The sequence below is a fragment of the Crocuta crocuta genome, unplaced genomic scaffold, assembly GCF_008692635.1.
Source record: "Crocuta crocuta isolate KB4526 unplaced genomic scaffold, BGI_CrCroc_1.0 scaffold147, whole genome shotgun sequence".
Lineage (NCBI taxonomy): Eukaryota > Metazoa > Chordata > Mammalia > Carnivora > Hyaenidae > Crocuta > Crocuta crocuta.
The window spans coordinates 5,724,338-5,739,581 of record NW_027532594.1 but is presented as its reverse complement, the minus strand read 5'-3'; the positions used below and the strand labels follow the sequence as shown (position 1 = coordinate 5,739,581).

General features: G+C 40.0%; 1 protein-coding gene across 1 annotated transcript in view; it reads right to left on the bottom strand.

Annotated features, from left to right (window-relative positions):
• FIG4 (FIG4 phosphoinositide 5-phosphatase) overlaps window positions 1–15,244 on the bottom strand; it is a 133,705-nt gene that overhangs the window by 80,662 nt on the left and 37,799 nt on the right. Inside the window, exons 7-12 of the mRNA XM_077779972.1 lie at window positions 12,282–12,410; window positions 9,869–9,969; window positions 8,208–8,370; window positions 7,674–7,771; window positions 3,071–3,204; window positions 1,719–1,835 (exon numbers count right to left, since the gene is read on the bottom strand). Coding sequence (XP_077636098.1) covers window positions 1,719–1,835; window positions 3,071–3,204; window positions 7,674–7,771; window positions 8,208–8,370; window positions 9,869–9,969; window positions 12,282–12,410 — 742 coding nt within the window. The remainder of the gene's footprint in view (window positions 1–1,718; window positions 1,836–3,070; window positions 3,205–7,673; window positions 7,772–8,207; window positions 8,371–9,868; window positions 9,970–12,281; window positions 12,411–15,244) is intronic.

Sequence of the window (15,244 nt, the reverse complement as noted above, 5' to 3'; positions counted from 1 at the left end):
TTTAATTATTTATTTAAAATTTTTTTTAAGTTTATTTATTTTGAGAGACAGAGACAGCGTGAGTGGGGGAGGGGCAGAGCGATAGGTNTTTTAATTATTTATTTAAAATTTTTTTTAAGTTTATTTATTTTGAGAGAGACAGACACAGCGTGAGTGGGGGAGGGGCAGAGCGATAGGCAGAGAGAGAGAATCCCAAGCAGGCTCTATACTGTTGAGCCTGGACGTGGTACTAAAACTCAAGAAACCATGAGATCATGACCTGAGTTGAAACCGAGAGTGTGACATTTAACCAACTGAGCTACCCAGGCACCCTCGAGATATTTTAATTATTTAAAAGAAGGTGCAGTACAGAAAAGAGTTAATACAACAGGCCTGACTGCTTTCCCAGAAAGCCCTGCTTATATGGTTGGTCCTTGCCTGGCACCTGGGAACCTGTGTTCCCACCATTTCCAGACGGACAAGAGTGGCTCACTGTACCTAAACTGTCTGTAGAAACAGTATGGTTTTTCTGAACATCCTCTTTCCTTAGGGGAGTCAGGAATTTTGGTATGTGCCAAGCAGAGGCTGCCTAGGGGACCAGCCGCCAATAAAAAACCCTGGCGCTGAGAATCTAATAACCTCCTCTGGTTGGCAACATTTCACACATGCTGTGACAACAGGTTGTAGGGTGAGTTAAGCATGTTCTGTGTGGCTCCATTAAGAGAGGACTTTGAAAGCTTAACCTATTTCCTCTGGACTTTGCCACATGTGCCTTCTCCCTTTGCTAATCCTCTGACGTTAATAAATCACAGCCATGAGTACAACAATATGCTAAGTGCTTTGAGTTTTCCTTGTGAATCACGGATCCTGGGCATGGTCTTGAGGACCACTGTCACAGGTATCCCCAAATTCAAACTGTAACAAAAGGATGATTTCTTTTTTATTATTATTTTTAATGTTTGTTTATGTTTGAGAGAGAGAAAGAAAGACAGAGAGAGAGCATGCAACGGGGGAGGGACAAAGAGAGAGACACACAGAATCAGAAGCAGGCTCCAGGCTCTGAGCTGTCAGCACAGAGCCCGATGCGGGGCTGGGACTCACTTACGAACTGTGAGATAGTGACCTGAGCCGAAGTTGTACACTTAACTGACTGGGCCCCCCAGGCACCCCACAAAAGGATGATTTCTAAAGACATACACATGACGGCTGGTTTTTGCTCCATATGGTTTTTTACCATTATAAGGAACTTTGTTAGCTGAAAATAAAATGCTGGGAATATATAACATTAGTTCATTAAAAGATACATAAAACATGATCCTTGATCTGAAGAAGCTCACAAAGTAGTAAGGAAGAAAGGTTTGTGAGCAGTAACTATAATACAACGACAAACATTATTTTCATAAAAATGTCAGTACTTAGTCTGTGGGAAAAAAAAATCCTGCCCCTACTTAATACTGAAAAATAGAATTCATTGCAGAAAATTTTACTTGGCAGAAATATCTGATGTAATGTTTATTCCATGAAGAGACAGTCTGTGCCTTCCATCTGCAGTTACACAACCACCAGAGGAAATCCCATGCCCAGTGCGTGTTCAGCCCATAAGCACATGAGCAGCTTCTCTTGTCTCCCCCCCAAAATAAATTCATCCATAGTTCAAGTAATACAAACTGCTCATATTAACAATATTTTTATCCATAAGAGCAAAATTCTTGATTTATGGTTTTTAACACCATACGTACTTTTCATCTGGGCGCAAAATGCTACAGTAAGAATCAGGGCGGTTTACAAAGAAACCGGTTTTCTTCACCACACTTTCTGCGATCACATTCAGTCGATCAAGAACATTACACAGCTTGCTGAGGAGAGGAGGAAGAATGAGAAAAGTGAGAAGAGCCAAGTTTAACATGCATTTATCTTTACATCGGAAGTAAATACAGTCTATAGTAATGGTAGGAGTATAAAAATCTCTGGTTTGTACTCACCAGGAACATTGTAACAATTTCTGCAATATCATGCGTGCTCAATAACTAGCAAGCTTTCATGCAAGGAGACATGAAGGGCCTGCATAAATTCTCGGCAAGCCTTAAACTTGGCGCATTACATCCATGGGAGAGCTTCTCCCAAAGCCTCTCACTACTTAAGAGTCAAATCAGTCAAGTCAATACGCATTCATAAAGTGACTGTGAGGAGAACACAATGCACAGGGCGGGTGGCGGGGGAAGAAAACTGAAAATTAATATGAATGGCGCCAACCAGTAATCAGGCTTCGACTCTAGGAAAATGTGTGCATGTGTGTGTGTGAGTGTGTGCATGGGTATCTAACTACACAAAATGATTTAGAAAAAAGTACAATGAATTAAAGTGCAAAACAACACAGTAACATTAAAAAAATTAATGAGTGTTTATATGATACCTAGTAAATGACTAAAAGGACAATGCAAGGTTAAGGAAAGAAAGTTCCTTGGGTGAGAGGAGTTTTGAGTTGGATGATGACAGGTAAAGGAGAGGTGGGAACGCATCCCAGGGAGGTGAGGGTTGAACCACAGGAGACGAGGCTCAGGAATGGGATCCTGGCTCCTACCCCAGAGGCTGGGCAAGCAGTTTCATTTTCCAGAGATAGAACAGCCCAAGAATAAAGAAAAAGTCACTACATTCTGGAATGAACCAGGTGACAGGACTTTACCATTCACTAAGAGCTTGGATTTCCTATGAACAGTCAGGAGTTACTGCAGGTTCTGCCACAAGCTAGCTCATCGGAAAGTGGTGTCTGAGAAGGTGATCAAATGGGGACAAGATGAAACAGGGCACAGTGAAACGAATGCCTGTAAGGGAAAGCATGGAGCAGGGATGTCCTGAAATGACCAGTTACTTCAAAAAGAATGTACAAGTGGTATCGGTCGTGGGCAAAAAAAGAGTTTGGTCAATTAATTTAAGCACTCAAATTATACATCAGCAGCAAAACAGTCCCCTCATCAGGTTCATGAAGGAAATGAAAAGAGAACATTTACTTTACCATAGAGAGCAGCTTCCTGCTATTTTACATCACAAGAAAAAGAAAATATCAGAACCAAACATATGGATCGCTACTCACCTTTTGGTGTACTTGGCCATATCCCAAGGAATATAAATAATAGTGTGTTCAGGAGGGAGAAACTGGTTGAGGTATGTCACAGCAGCTACGAGTTCTTCACTCAGAATCCTCTCATGCTTTCTTTTCTCTCGTTCCTTTATCAAAAATCAAACATTTTCAGGGGTCTAAATACCTTAAGTCAGAGGAAGAGACTTCAACATTTTTACTTTTCAGCTAAGACGAAGAAACCTAAATATACTGAAATAAGGCCTAAAGTAAAAATAATATAAATGCAAAGAAATAAATACTTTATTTAATTAAAGTCAATAGATAATCAGCTTCAAAAATCCAAGGAGATGAGGTTTCTTTTTAATAGCCTCCTGCAGCCCCAAGAAGCTTGCTTCACCCTCCCAGGCCTGGTCTGCACACTCCACACCCCACTTTGGCAGAGGAGAACACCCCAAGGATCAGAAGAAGGAAGTCCTGAACTCCAGCCCACTTAAGTATCAGACATAGATCAACTAGGTCTGGATGGATAATCCCTAAACTGGCTGAGAGTGCTTTTGCAGCCCACATGTATTTTTAAATTTGACTCTTAAAACACCCTGTGAGATAGCCAAGTCAGGCACTTTCTCTCCTTTTACATTGTGGTTGAATGAACTGACGTTGAGAGGTGTTCCTGGGACCAAATCTTACTTTCTGCCTGCCTGTTGTACCTCCTTACATATTACGTGCCTCTCTTTCAAGACACGCTAATGCAGGGGCACCTGGGTGGCTCAGTCAGTTAAGTCTGACTTCAGCTCAGGTCATGATCTCGCAGTTCATGGGTTCAAGCCCTGGGTTAGGCTGTGTGTTGACAGCTCAGAGCATGGAGCCTCCTTCAGATTCTGTGTCTCCCTCTCTCTCTACCCCCACTTGTTCTCTATCTCTGTCTCTCTCTCTCAAAAAATAAACATTAAAAATTTAAAAAAAAAAAAAAAGGGAGAGCCTAGTGCATTGCTGCACAACTCTGTGGCTGTAATGCTGGCTCCACTCCCTGCCACCAATGTAGCCTTGGGCAAGGTTCTCAACTTTCCCGGGCCTCTATTTCTTCATCTATAAAATGGGGTAATGATAGTATCTCCCTTACAGCAATAATGGAAGGTTTAAAAGAGATAAAACACAATAATCTTTTATCAGAGTAGCTGGCATGTGAGAATTATTAATAATTAGCCATTTTTATTGTTATCCTGATCAGGACTTCACTGAGAAAGAAAAGCAATTCAGTGACAGTGACACCACCATGGTGTTGAGACACTGTTCCTGGCATCAGAATGGGCCTCTGCTGTTTTCAATCACGGTATTAGTTATTAGTTGTCATGATTTAATCAGACAGCCACTGTGGAAACAAAAAGGGTATCTATTTTGCACAGCTGAATAAATCAAATGGAGGGAAAAGAGCTGATTAAGAACAGTGTTAAATCAGCTTAGGATGAACATGTATTTAGCTTTTTATATGTGAGAAAATTAAATTATGCATCTGGAATTTTTCTCAGAAGCATTTTGAATCAACTTGGGAAACAAAACCTTTTTGAAATTTTTTGATCAAATCTGACATTTTATGAGAGGGAGAGAAAAGGTTATTTAATCAACCTTAGATCATCTCTACATAAAGAATCTGCTTTATGCATTGTCTGTCCATCATGGATTAGTGTTAGTGGGTTTAGTCAACCTCCTGTGGATCACAGAGCCCTATTAGAAACATCACATATACAAATGATCTTGAATATCATTTCAAGAGGTCAGAGACTCCCCCACTGACCATCGATGGCCCCCAGACTAAAATCCTCCATGTACATTCCAGGCTTGATTCCAGGTTGACTTCCTATTGATTCTCCAGTAATAGCACTGACAGTGCATGGATTGCTGCAAAACGTCAACCAGTGCCTCAAACTTCCACAGCTAGGGAAGCTGGGGTGGGGGTGGGGTTCCAACAAGGTAAAAAAGAAAAGAAATCAAGAAAAGTATTTCATTTTAGTGACTTCATACAGAGAGAGAATAAAGAATGAACATCCTGGGTTGTCTGGGTGGCTGACTCTTGATTCCAGCTCAGGTCGTGATCTCATGGATTCATGGGATGGAGCCCCACATCGAGCTCTGTGCTGACAGTATGGAGCCTGCTTGGGATTCTGTCTCCCCCTCTCTCTCTGCCCCTCCCCTGTGCACACGCTCTAAATAGACAAATAAAGTAAACTTAAAAAAAAAAAAGAATATCCCTCAGTATCATTCAACATATACAAATGCATTCTTTGACTCTAATCACAAATTAATACTTTTTCTAAGTGAACTGAATAAAGATCTTCTTTTAATCTATGAATAAAATAACTATTGGCAAAAACAACAAAAACATTTTTTCTATTCGACAAAATAAAAACTTAATCTCCAAGCTATTTCCTAGTTATCTCTAGTTATTGCCAGAATTTTTATGACAATGGAAAGATAAATGAGTATAACTTTTTAAGTCCACCGAGTAGCCTTTAAATATTTTAAAAAATGTACATTTGTGAAGCCTGGGCAAGAACACTTTACAATCACATGTATCGGATGTTATGTTTTGAATCTGCGCAGTTAATACAGAATTATTGCTTTTTTAAATTTTTTTAATGTTTTGTTTATTTCTGAGAGAGACAGCATGAGCAGGGAAGGCTCAGAGACAGAAGGAGATACAGAATCTGAAAGGCTCCAGGCTCTGAGTGAGCTGTCAGCACAGAGCCTGACGCGGGGCTCAAACCCATGAACTGCAAGATAATGACCTGAGCCAAAGCTGGACACTTAACCGACTGAGCCACCCAGGCGCCCCAATACAGAATTATTTCAAACATCAGAGACTGACTCTCTATTTAGCCATAGCTTTTAACCATACTGTAAGGATTTTGCAAACCATGAAAAAGAGTCAGCGTTCCCTATTTTGGTGAATAGCATTACCATCCATCCACCTGAGTAACCAGAAGCCTAGGGACCCAGCCTGACATCTCCCTCTCTCTCATCTCAAATCCAGCCCATCACTGAGTCTACTGCCTCCATACACTTCTCAGCTCTACCACACCACCCTGGTTTAAACCAGGGTCACCCCTTTCTGGATAATTAGAATAGCCTCCTATGTGGTCTTCCAGTNACATATGGTATTTGACCTTCTCTGCCTGACTTATTTCGCTCAGCATAACAACACCCTCTAGTTCCATCCATGTTGCTACAAATGGCCAGATTTCATTCTTTCTTATTGCCATGTAGTATTCCAGCATATTCTTTAACCTTGTACCAATCCATATGTTCTCTTTGTTGAGGTCTGGATGACCTTTTCAAAATATAAATTACATCACAATCCTCTCAATCATGCAAAACCTTCAATGGTTTTCCAACACACTCCCATGATAAAGACCACACTCATCAACACACCCCACAATGCTCTGCATGGCCTGCCCATAACTATCTCTTCAGCCTCATTTCACAACAGGCTCTCTGGTCCTCATCAGTAGGGGCTCTGCCATAGGCCATCCCTTCCTCATATTCAACCCAGGGCCGTGGTACCTGCTATTCTGAGTTGAATTCCCTCTTTTCTTGGCCTAGTTAATGTCTCTTCCTTCAGTCTGCGCTGACTCATCACTTCCTCAGGGGATACTTCTCTCCCATTATAAGCTCTCATAACACCGTTTAGCCTGTCTCGGTACCTCTGCATTATTTCACCATCTCCTCCATTAGACCGTTAGCTCTGTGAAGGCAGGAATTATTTCTGTGACTGCCTTGGCACAAAAGAAACCTTCAAGAATACTTGTTAAATAACGAAGTAAATGGACACAGGATTCCTTGGTGTTGATGAAATTAAGTTACATTTCTTAACCAACCTCTCAGAATAATCTCAGAGATTACTAAATTGTTGGGCACTGCTACAACCATAACAAGACCCTTGTTCTTCATGCTTTTGGTGTCTTCCTGGCTGTGCATTCTTTTAATGCACATGGCTGCAACAGATATAGATACAATTTATTACCTGCTCTCCCTGCTCTCCATCCTAGGTTAATGATCTGAGTGCCTACTTATAGACACGAGGTATGTTGCCCAGACACCTCTCACGAGGAAGCACAGAACTGTAAGGCATGCCACCATTTTGTCCACCTGGTTCTTGAACTACAGCACTACCCCATTTCTGAATCTAGCCTTTAGACCTTACTGCTATGTATTTGCCTTCCTTAGAGATCACTGGATTAGCGAAGGAACAGGGCGTATCAAGACAAAGTTGTGACTGTGTGATCTCCATGCTACCTTCTCCAAGCAAAGCTGTGACTGTGTGATCTCCATGCTACCTTCCCCAAGCTGTCCTGGAAACTAAGGCAGAATTTCATTCACCTCCAGGTCACCCAAAGAGATCAGAAGACTGACAGACAGCATCACCCTCCTCCCTTGGAAACATATCATTATTCTCCCAGTTATCTAGGGTAGAGGCCACACAGTGCCTTCGACAGTCAAACACAGGGCTCTGTCATAGCACAGAAAGTCTACAAAACAAGCTTGTTAAACCCCTTTGCACCAAGGAAAGATTTTTCAGGTGTGACTGAATTTCATAAGCAAACAGATGAGCACATCATACCTTCACTAAATTCAAGATGATGATGGGGGAGCCAAACCTTTGAAGCATCTGGTCAAAGTGAAGGGCAGCCACATGTGCAAATGGATCTGCCTGATCCACTGAGGGGGATAAAAAGGATGAATAAATACCAGAATGAAAATTATAAAGTAAGAATAAAAGAAGTATAGGGCATGGTTTGGTTTTCTAATGTTTAAAGAAAGGCAATTCAAATGGCAGTTTCAATTAATTAATTTAATTCAATTAATCCCGTAGTTTCACTTCCCAAATTCCTCTTGAGCTTATCAGACACTGATTCTTCACCTATTTATTGAATTTGCCCGATTCTTACATTTCTGAAGCAAAATATAATCTATTAGCAGCCAAAATTAAAGAAAAATTATAAAGTTATTGAATATAAATAACAGATGTCCTTCTAAATTATCTACCTTCCAGTAGTAAAATTTGGCTAACATCTAAGAATTTATGAGATTTGTATTCATGATCTCTAAATGTGGGGGAAAAAAGGGTTACTATGAAAAAGATTGTTCCACGCACATGTAATAGGTGGTTTAGGCATCATAGTTGAAATGTCCTGAGACCAGTATAAAGGCACTGATCCTCTGACTTGTACATAAGAAGAATAACTTCCTGCAGTAAAAGACATCACAGAAGCATCGCAGAGTATTTGTTCAGTCTCCACTTCATTTGCAACATCACCCTGGAAAAAAAGGTGGCATTTAAAGATATTTTATGTTCTCAGAATTTAATGGAAAAAACTTCCAAGTATATAATGAAATTATAATTCCCATTCTTAGAACATTTTAAAGAGGTAAACTTTGATCAATATTCAATGTGCACATTAGAAAAGGAAAGCCATTAAAATGCAACAAAAAAAGGCAATTAAAAATAGCTGAGAATAGACTAGGGAAAAAATCAAATTAAATAGCTAATAATACAAGTAGCAGACAGAGAACAGCCTGAGTGATATAAATGGCAGAGAAGGAGAGAAAAGGAAAACAATTACATGAAATTATACAGGAGGTCAGGAAAACCAGCGGAATATAAAACTTCAGTTCTGAATACCAGGGAGGAATGGAAGAGACAAAAGAGTGAGATTCAAATAATACCTGATGGAAAGAAGCAAAAACAAAACAAAACAAAACAAAACAGGTCTTGAGTTTACTTTACTTATAAAAGTATATAAGGATATGACCAAGAATAATTTTAGAGGTATTAATAACATGTCTGTTTGATTATCCTTAAAATATTCAAAAGTAACAGCAAAATTCCAATTTTTCTTAGAGCACCAGTTATAACTATTTTCATTGTGTTGATATAATTTTAAGAACAGTGTTGCTATTTTCACCCAGGATTAGAACCCAAAGTCTCACTCAATCTGTCCACTCAATCACACATCTGCTAAGACTCGAGCTGTCTACTTTAAGTGGAGATGAAACACTCAGAGATTACATGACTGACACAGGACAAAATTTGTTTTTGTTGTTTTCTAGGGGTGAGCCAAATAAGGACCCCGCCTTGAGCCAACCTAAAGCACAGGGAATGGAATTAAAGGTTTCCATGCCTTGGTCTACTTGGTCTCCTCATCAAGGATGCATTTCCAGGGCACCTGGGTGGCTCAGTTGTTTAAGTGCTGATTTCAGCTCAGGTCATGATCTCACAGTTCATGGATTCAAGCCCCACATCAGGCTCTGTGCTGATGGCTTGGAGCCTGGAGACTGCCTCCAATTCTGTGTCTCCCTCTCTCTCTGCCCCTCCTCCGCTCATGATGCGTGTGTCTCTTTCTCTCAAAAATAAATAAACATTTAAAAAAAATTTTTAAAATAGGATGCATTTCCAATAAGTACTCCCCTCCACTTATTCCTCGAATGGAGGAGCTTTATTATTGTAGTCTCTACACTAAATATGCACTATATTTTGTCATATATTCCAGAAATGGCTCATTGTCTAAAATATTAGACATGTCACAGCTCCCCAAAGCACTGCATAACTTGCTCTAAGATAGGTGATGTTTCAGAACATGTGTATATACCAGTCATGTTTCTCAAGTTTCAGACACCCTGGAGTATTAATTATGCTCTTGATCATGTCCCAAACTAAGAAATAACCATTTTCTAGAATTCCACTTTACTACCTCTGTCAGCAAAGCAGACATGAAAGGTGAAAATGTCAGCAGCTCTGTAGCTTCTCCATCTTACCTCACAGTTTGCACCTCTCTTGAGAAAGCGGGTCCCGGCAAACTTACTGGATCTTCTAGCTATTAGAGTAACATAGACGGGTCGTCCATAGATCAACAGCTCTTAGAAATCGAGTTAAAGGTATCAGAGGATTCACACCGAACTGTCACACCAAACCATGAGAATCATTATACTTTCTATATGCATTTAAATATATCTTGGCCAGAAGGTTAAAGAATACCAAAAATCCCCACCCAAGAATGGAATAGCACTGGGTCTAACTGTTCTTCCAAGTTATGTAGGTATTAAAGCAAAAACAGGTCTTACTACGGAGTGGTTTCCATGAATTCCAGAGGAAACGGTAATCAGGTATGGGGTTAGTGGCCAAGGGAAAACCTGGTCTCTCCTTACAGTCAGCTACAGGATATAAACAGGTTCAACTAATCCTTCCTTAGTCTTCAGAGATCATATACGTCTCAAAGAGAGCGCATGTCACCTCACAGGGGGTTTAAATCATGAAGCAATATTTGATACTTAGGGAATGGAGTTAAGTATAATACTGTACATGCTACCCAAATTTGTCACCTACCTGCAAAAACTAAACACTGTCAACTATTTGACCTATATACAGCTTATGTCACCTTATTTCACTTCCTGAGCCTCAGTTTCATCTTTGGTAAAGTGGTGTAAGTACTAATAAAGTAACTAGCTTTATGAGGTGGTTGGGAGAACTGAATTAGGTAAGGTGTATAAATCAATGCCTGTTCTATAGCAAATGTTGAATAGATAGCAATTCCTTTTATTATCATAAAGACTTCCAGAATTTATTACATGCTTGATAACTAGGAAACTAGATTCATCATCTAAACTAATGAGCTTTAAAATTATAATCCATGGTGCTATTGCTTATTTAAAAAAATAAATAAACATTTTTACTGTGCTTACTATATGCCTGCCCCTGAGTTAGCTCTTGGCAATACCAAACATTTTGGAACTACCTTTTAGAAAATGCCCTTAGAAACTGTAGCACATTCCTTTTGGTGTCCTTGGTGGCAAAAACCTTGTGTTTTTTCCAGGTAGATTTCACTTTTCGAAACACAAAAAGTAATTCAGGGCCAAATCTCATTATTCAGTGAATAAACCAAGCAGATAATACTACTTACTGCTTGAAAATGATTATAAAGTAATGATTTCAAGTGCAGCACATAAATCTCACTCATCCCCATTTCAAACCTCCTCCGTGTCTTCACCTAACCTCCCTTCCTCCCTCATTTGCCATCAAGAAGGCACCACTGGCCCTCTTTAAAGCTAACCTCTCTAGATATACCCCTTGATCCCAAATGCTCTGGTGCAAGGAAGAATATTAGTTAATTGCATTTACCCACTTAATGGTCTCAAAACAAAAACTCCTTTAATGTTTTCACTGAAGGTCTAAAAAAAAAACAAACGAAGGCACAAGAATGTCAACTGGTGGGGCGCCTGGGTGCTCAGTCGGTTGAGCGTCCAACTTCAGCTCAGGTCATGATCTCACGGTTGGTGGGTTCGAGCCCTGTGTCAGGCTCTGTGCTGACAGCTAGCTCAGAGCCTGGAGCCTGTTTCAGGTTCTGTGTCTCTGTCTCTCTCTGATNGTTCTATTGTTAGTTTCCTGAGGAACCTCCACACTGTTTTCCAGAGGGGCTGCACCAGTTTACATTCCCACCAGCAGTGTAGGAGGGTGCCCGTTTCTCCACATCCTCGCCAGCATCTAGAGTTCTCTGATTTGCTCATTTTAGCCACTCTGACTGGCGTGAGGTGTATACACTGCCTTTCTAAACCTTGGAGCATGTTAGCACTTTCTTGAAAGGTTTCAACCATAGCTAGAAATTAAGTAAAAGGAAACAGAAATATTTGTAACATTGAACTCAAAATCAGCTTAACCCAAGGTTCAACCTACTTCTGCTTAATCTGTTACATCCCTTCCCAATCCAGGCTTCGAGCACATTAGGCCCAAACCACTGCAATTTCTTCCTAACCCACATCCCTGTTCTAGTTTCATTTTTCTTAATCCAGCTTGCAAACAGATGTTAACTCAACCCTCCCAAGTACTCCCATCTATATTGCCCTCTTGAATGAACTTTCCAAAATTCAGGCACCAAACCCAAAATGCCCCATCCTCCTCACCTGTCAGTGATTCTGCTCCTCCTCTCTTACTTACTGCCTATATCCCTTACTGTGCACACATTTTCTTCCCCATTGTTTATCTTTCTGTGTACAAAATAGATCTGTTCAAATGGTCTGCATTTTTTTTTGTATTTCCACTACCTGATATCATGGGCAAGTTTTCCTGCTGGGTGCACAGAATGGTAAATATAATCTTACAATTCCTATATAGTTTTCTACAAATTGATACAGCATAAGTTTAATAATATACATCTAGCCTTTTAAAAAAGGATACTTGACTGTCCACAGAACCCATGAATAATATACAACAGCCAGTCATGATGCACAGTATTCTTAATTATATCCAGAAGGTCACCGTTCCACACATACTTCATATAAGGCTCACTACAGATCCCAAATACACCTGAAAAATAAAACTTGGTATCAGAAAGATAAGGAAATGGGTCAATGCTCCACTCATTGTTGAGTTCTTAAGTTTCTAACCAAAATAAAATGTCTGACAAATAGCAGTGCTATTTTCAGCAGATATAATTCACATCATCACTCAGAACACTAGGCTGATCCTGTATAAGGTAAAAGGATAGGGGCGCCTGGGTGGCTTAGTCGGTTAAGTGTCCGACTTTCGCTTAGGTCATGATCTCGCGGTTCGTGGGTTCGAGCCCCGCGTCGGGCTCTGTGCTGACTGCCAGCTCAGAGCCTGGAGCCTGTTTCAGGGTCTGTGACTCCCTCTCTCTCTGACCCTCCGCTGCTCACGCTGTCTCTCTCTCTCTCTCCTAGAAATAAAATTAAAAATATATACATATTAAAAAAAAAGGATGAACACATTTTTCTGATTTGAAAGTGCTTTTAACCTAAGAGAGAGGAAAACGATAGGGAAATTAAGGACACATGTACAAATACATGACTAAGGCCGAGAGATAGCACTTAAACTAGGTAAAAGCACTGCTCTGGGATCAGGGGGTCTGGGTCCAAATACTGGCTTTGCCTCTCATCAGCAGGGTGACGGTGTGACCAAGAGTGTTACTTACTCAGTGGCCCTGCTTCCTCAACTGTACCTGAATCGTGTGGTTGTTCTAAAGATGAAATAAGTTGGTAATACACATAAAGTGCTTTGAACCAGACTGGTACCTTACTGATACTTCCGTAAGTGATAGCTATTATCATATCAAGCTTTTTCTATGTGAAGAAATTAATTTAATCAAACATGATCTCAGCATATTCAGATACATTTATTAAACATCGACAACTTTTACAAAACTTACATAAAGTGCAACATAAGAAATAAGTGTATTTAAAAGATAATGGCTTAAAAGACGTTCTAGATAGCAGGCTATTTTTCTTCTCAAAACATGATATGTTAAGAGTGTTTATATACTATGACAAATACACTTGGTTTGATTCATAAAAACTAAACCTTCTCTGCCCTTTCGATGCTTTACACAGAGCATGAATACTACACATATGAACTAGAGTCCTGTCTTTGCCACATACCAGACTCTGTGACCTCTGGCAAGCTGCTTAAATATCTCTGAACCTCAATTTTCTGAACTGTGAAATGATGATACTACTACTCAACTCAGAGATATGTTCAGATGAAATTAACATACCCCAAGTGATTAATACTGTATTAGAGAGAGTAGAGACTTTTTAAAAAAATGTATTATTATTTTCGTTTTCTACCTACCCCTATACCTTCTACCCTTACTCTCTGTTTCCTATCAGCTTCCCCCTCTGTGGTAAGAGAATAGTGTCCCCACTAAAAGATGTGTATGTCCTAATCACCAGAACATGTGAATATGTTATGCTATGTGGCAAGGAGAAATTAAAATTGCAGATGGCATTAAGGTTGTTAATCGATGACCTTGAGATGGGGAGATTATTTTGGATTTTCTAGATGGGCCCAGCGTAATCACAGGGTCATTGTAAGTGAAAGCAGAAAACAGGAATATGAGTGTAAGAGTGATATGATATAGGGAAAAAACCTCGCTGGCCTTTGTTGGTTTTGAACATGGAAGGGGCCCCAAGCCAAGGAATGTGGGCAGCCTCTAGAACATGGAAATGGCAAGAAAATGGATTTTCTCCAGGGTCTCAAAAAAGAAACGCAACCCTATCAATACCCTAATTTTAGTCCACTGCTACCTATTTTGGACTTCTGACTTCTGTAAAATAGTGTATTTGTATAGTTTTAAGTCACTAAGTTTGTGGTAATTTGTTATAGCATCTATGAAAACCTAATACACAATGTTACTCATATCTGCCAAGTAGAACTGCTGCAGAGAGAGTAAAACATTAAGAGGCTTTTAGGGGCTTCATTGGGATTCCAGAACAAATATTCAAATTCAGATTTAGGATGATACGTAGTGCAAATTTAGTAATACCTTTAGCTTTTCTTTGACGAAGCATGGTATTTAGAAGAAATGATGCAAACAAATAGTCAGGCACACATTACCTTATCCTCCACCTCTCTCTGGTAGTATAGGTTACAATTTGGGAGTCTGAATGAGGGCAAATTTATGTGATCTTGATGTTCTGAGGTAGGCGGGGTACACTGAGTTTGGTCCTTAGTGCAAGGGAGTCAATCTAATAGGTTAATAATAGTCAAGGGCAATGCCAGGGATGACGTCCAGTTTAAGTAACACTCTAAGTCTACTTAGTGTGAACAAGAACCTTTGGCAAAATGTAATGGAGCACAGCCTCTTCTTGAGTGTCCTGCATGGACAAGCCTCCTGCAGCTTTAGATTACATTCTATCTCTGCACCCACGTTTTCATCATTATTTAAGTTGCACAGAGCAAAGTGACCAAGACACTATTGACTTACTATGCTTCCATAGTAAATACAACTCAGCTTAGCTGCTTTAAGTCAGAAATGATTCCTTTACAATACTCACTTTAGCTGTGCCCTGGCTTTAGAGTTCTAGAACAATCCTAAAATCTAGGCATGAAGGTACCAACTCTGTTAGGAGACCCTAGACTAGTCACATGTGGTCCTGCAGTGACCCTGCAGTGGCCCTGACATAAGCAAGGCCTATGAGGGACGCTCAGGTCAAGCTGGGACCAATCAAAATAAGAGCAGCTTCTGACATGCTATACTGTTTCCTCAGCACACTAGCCTTGTGATCTGAATCTCTCCACCTCGGTTTTCCACTTAGTCTTTATTTCTTTAAAAGTGGCATCATATCTACTGAGCAGAGCTTTTATGAGAATTAGAGATATTGTAGCAAATGTCTAGGACACAA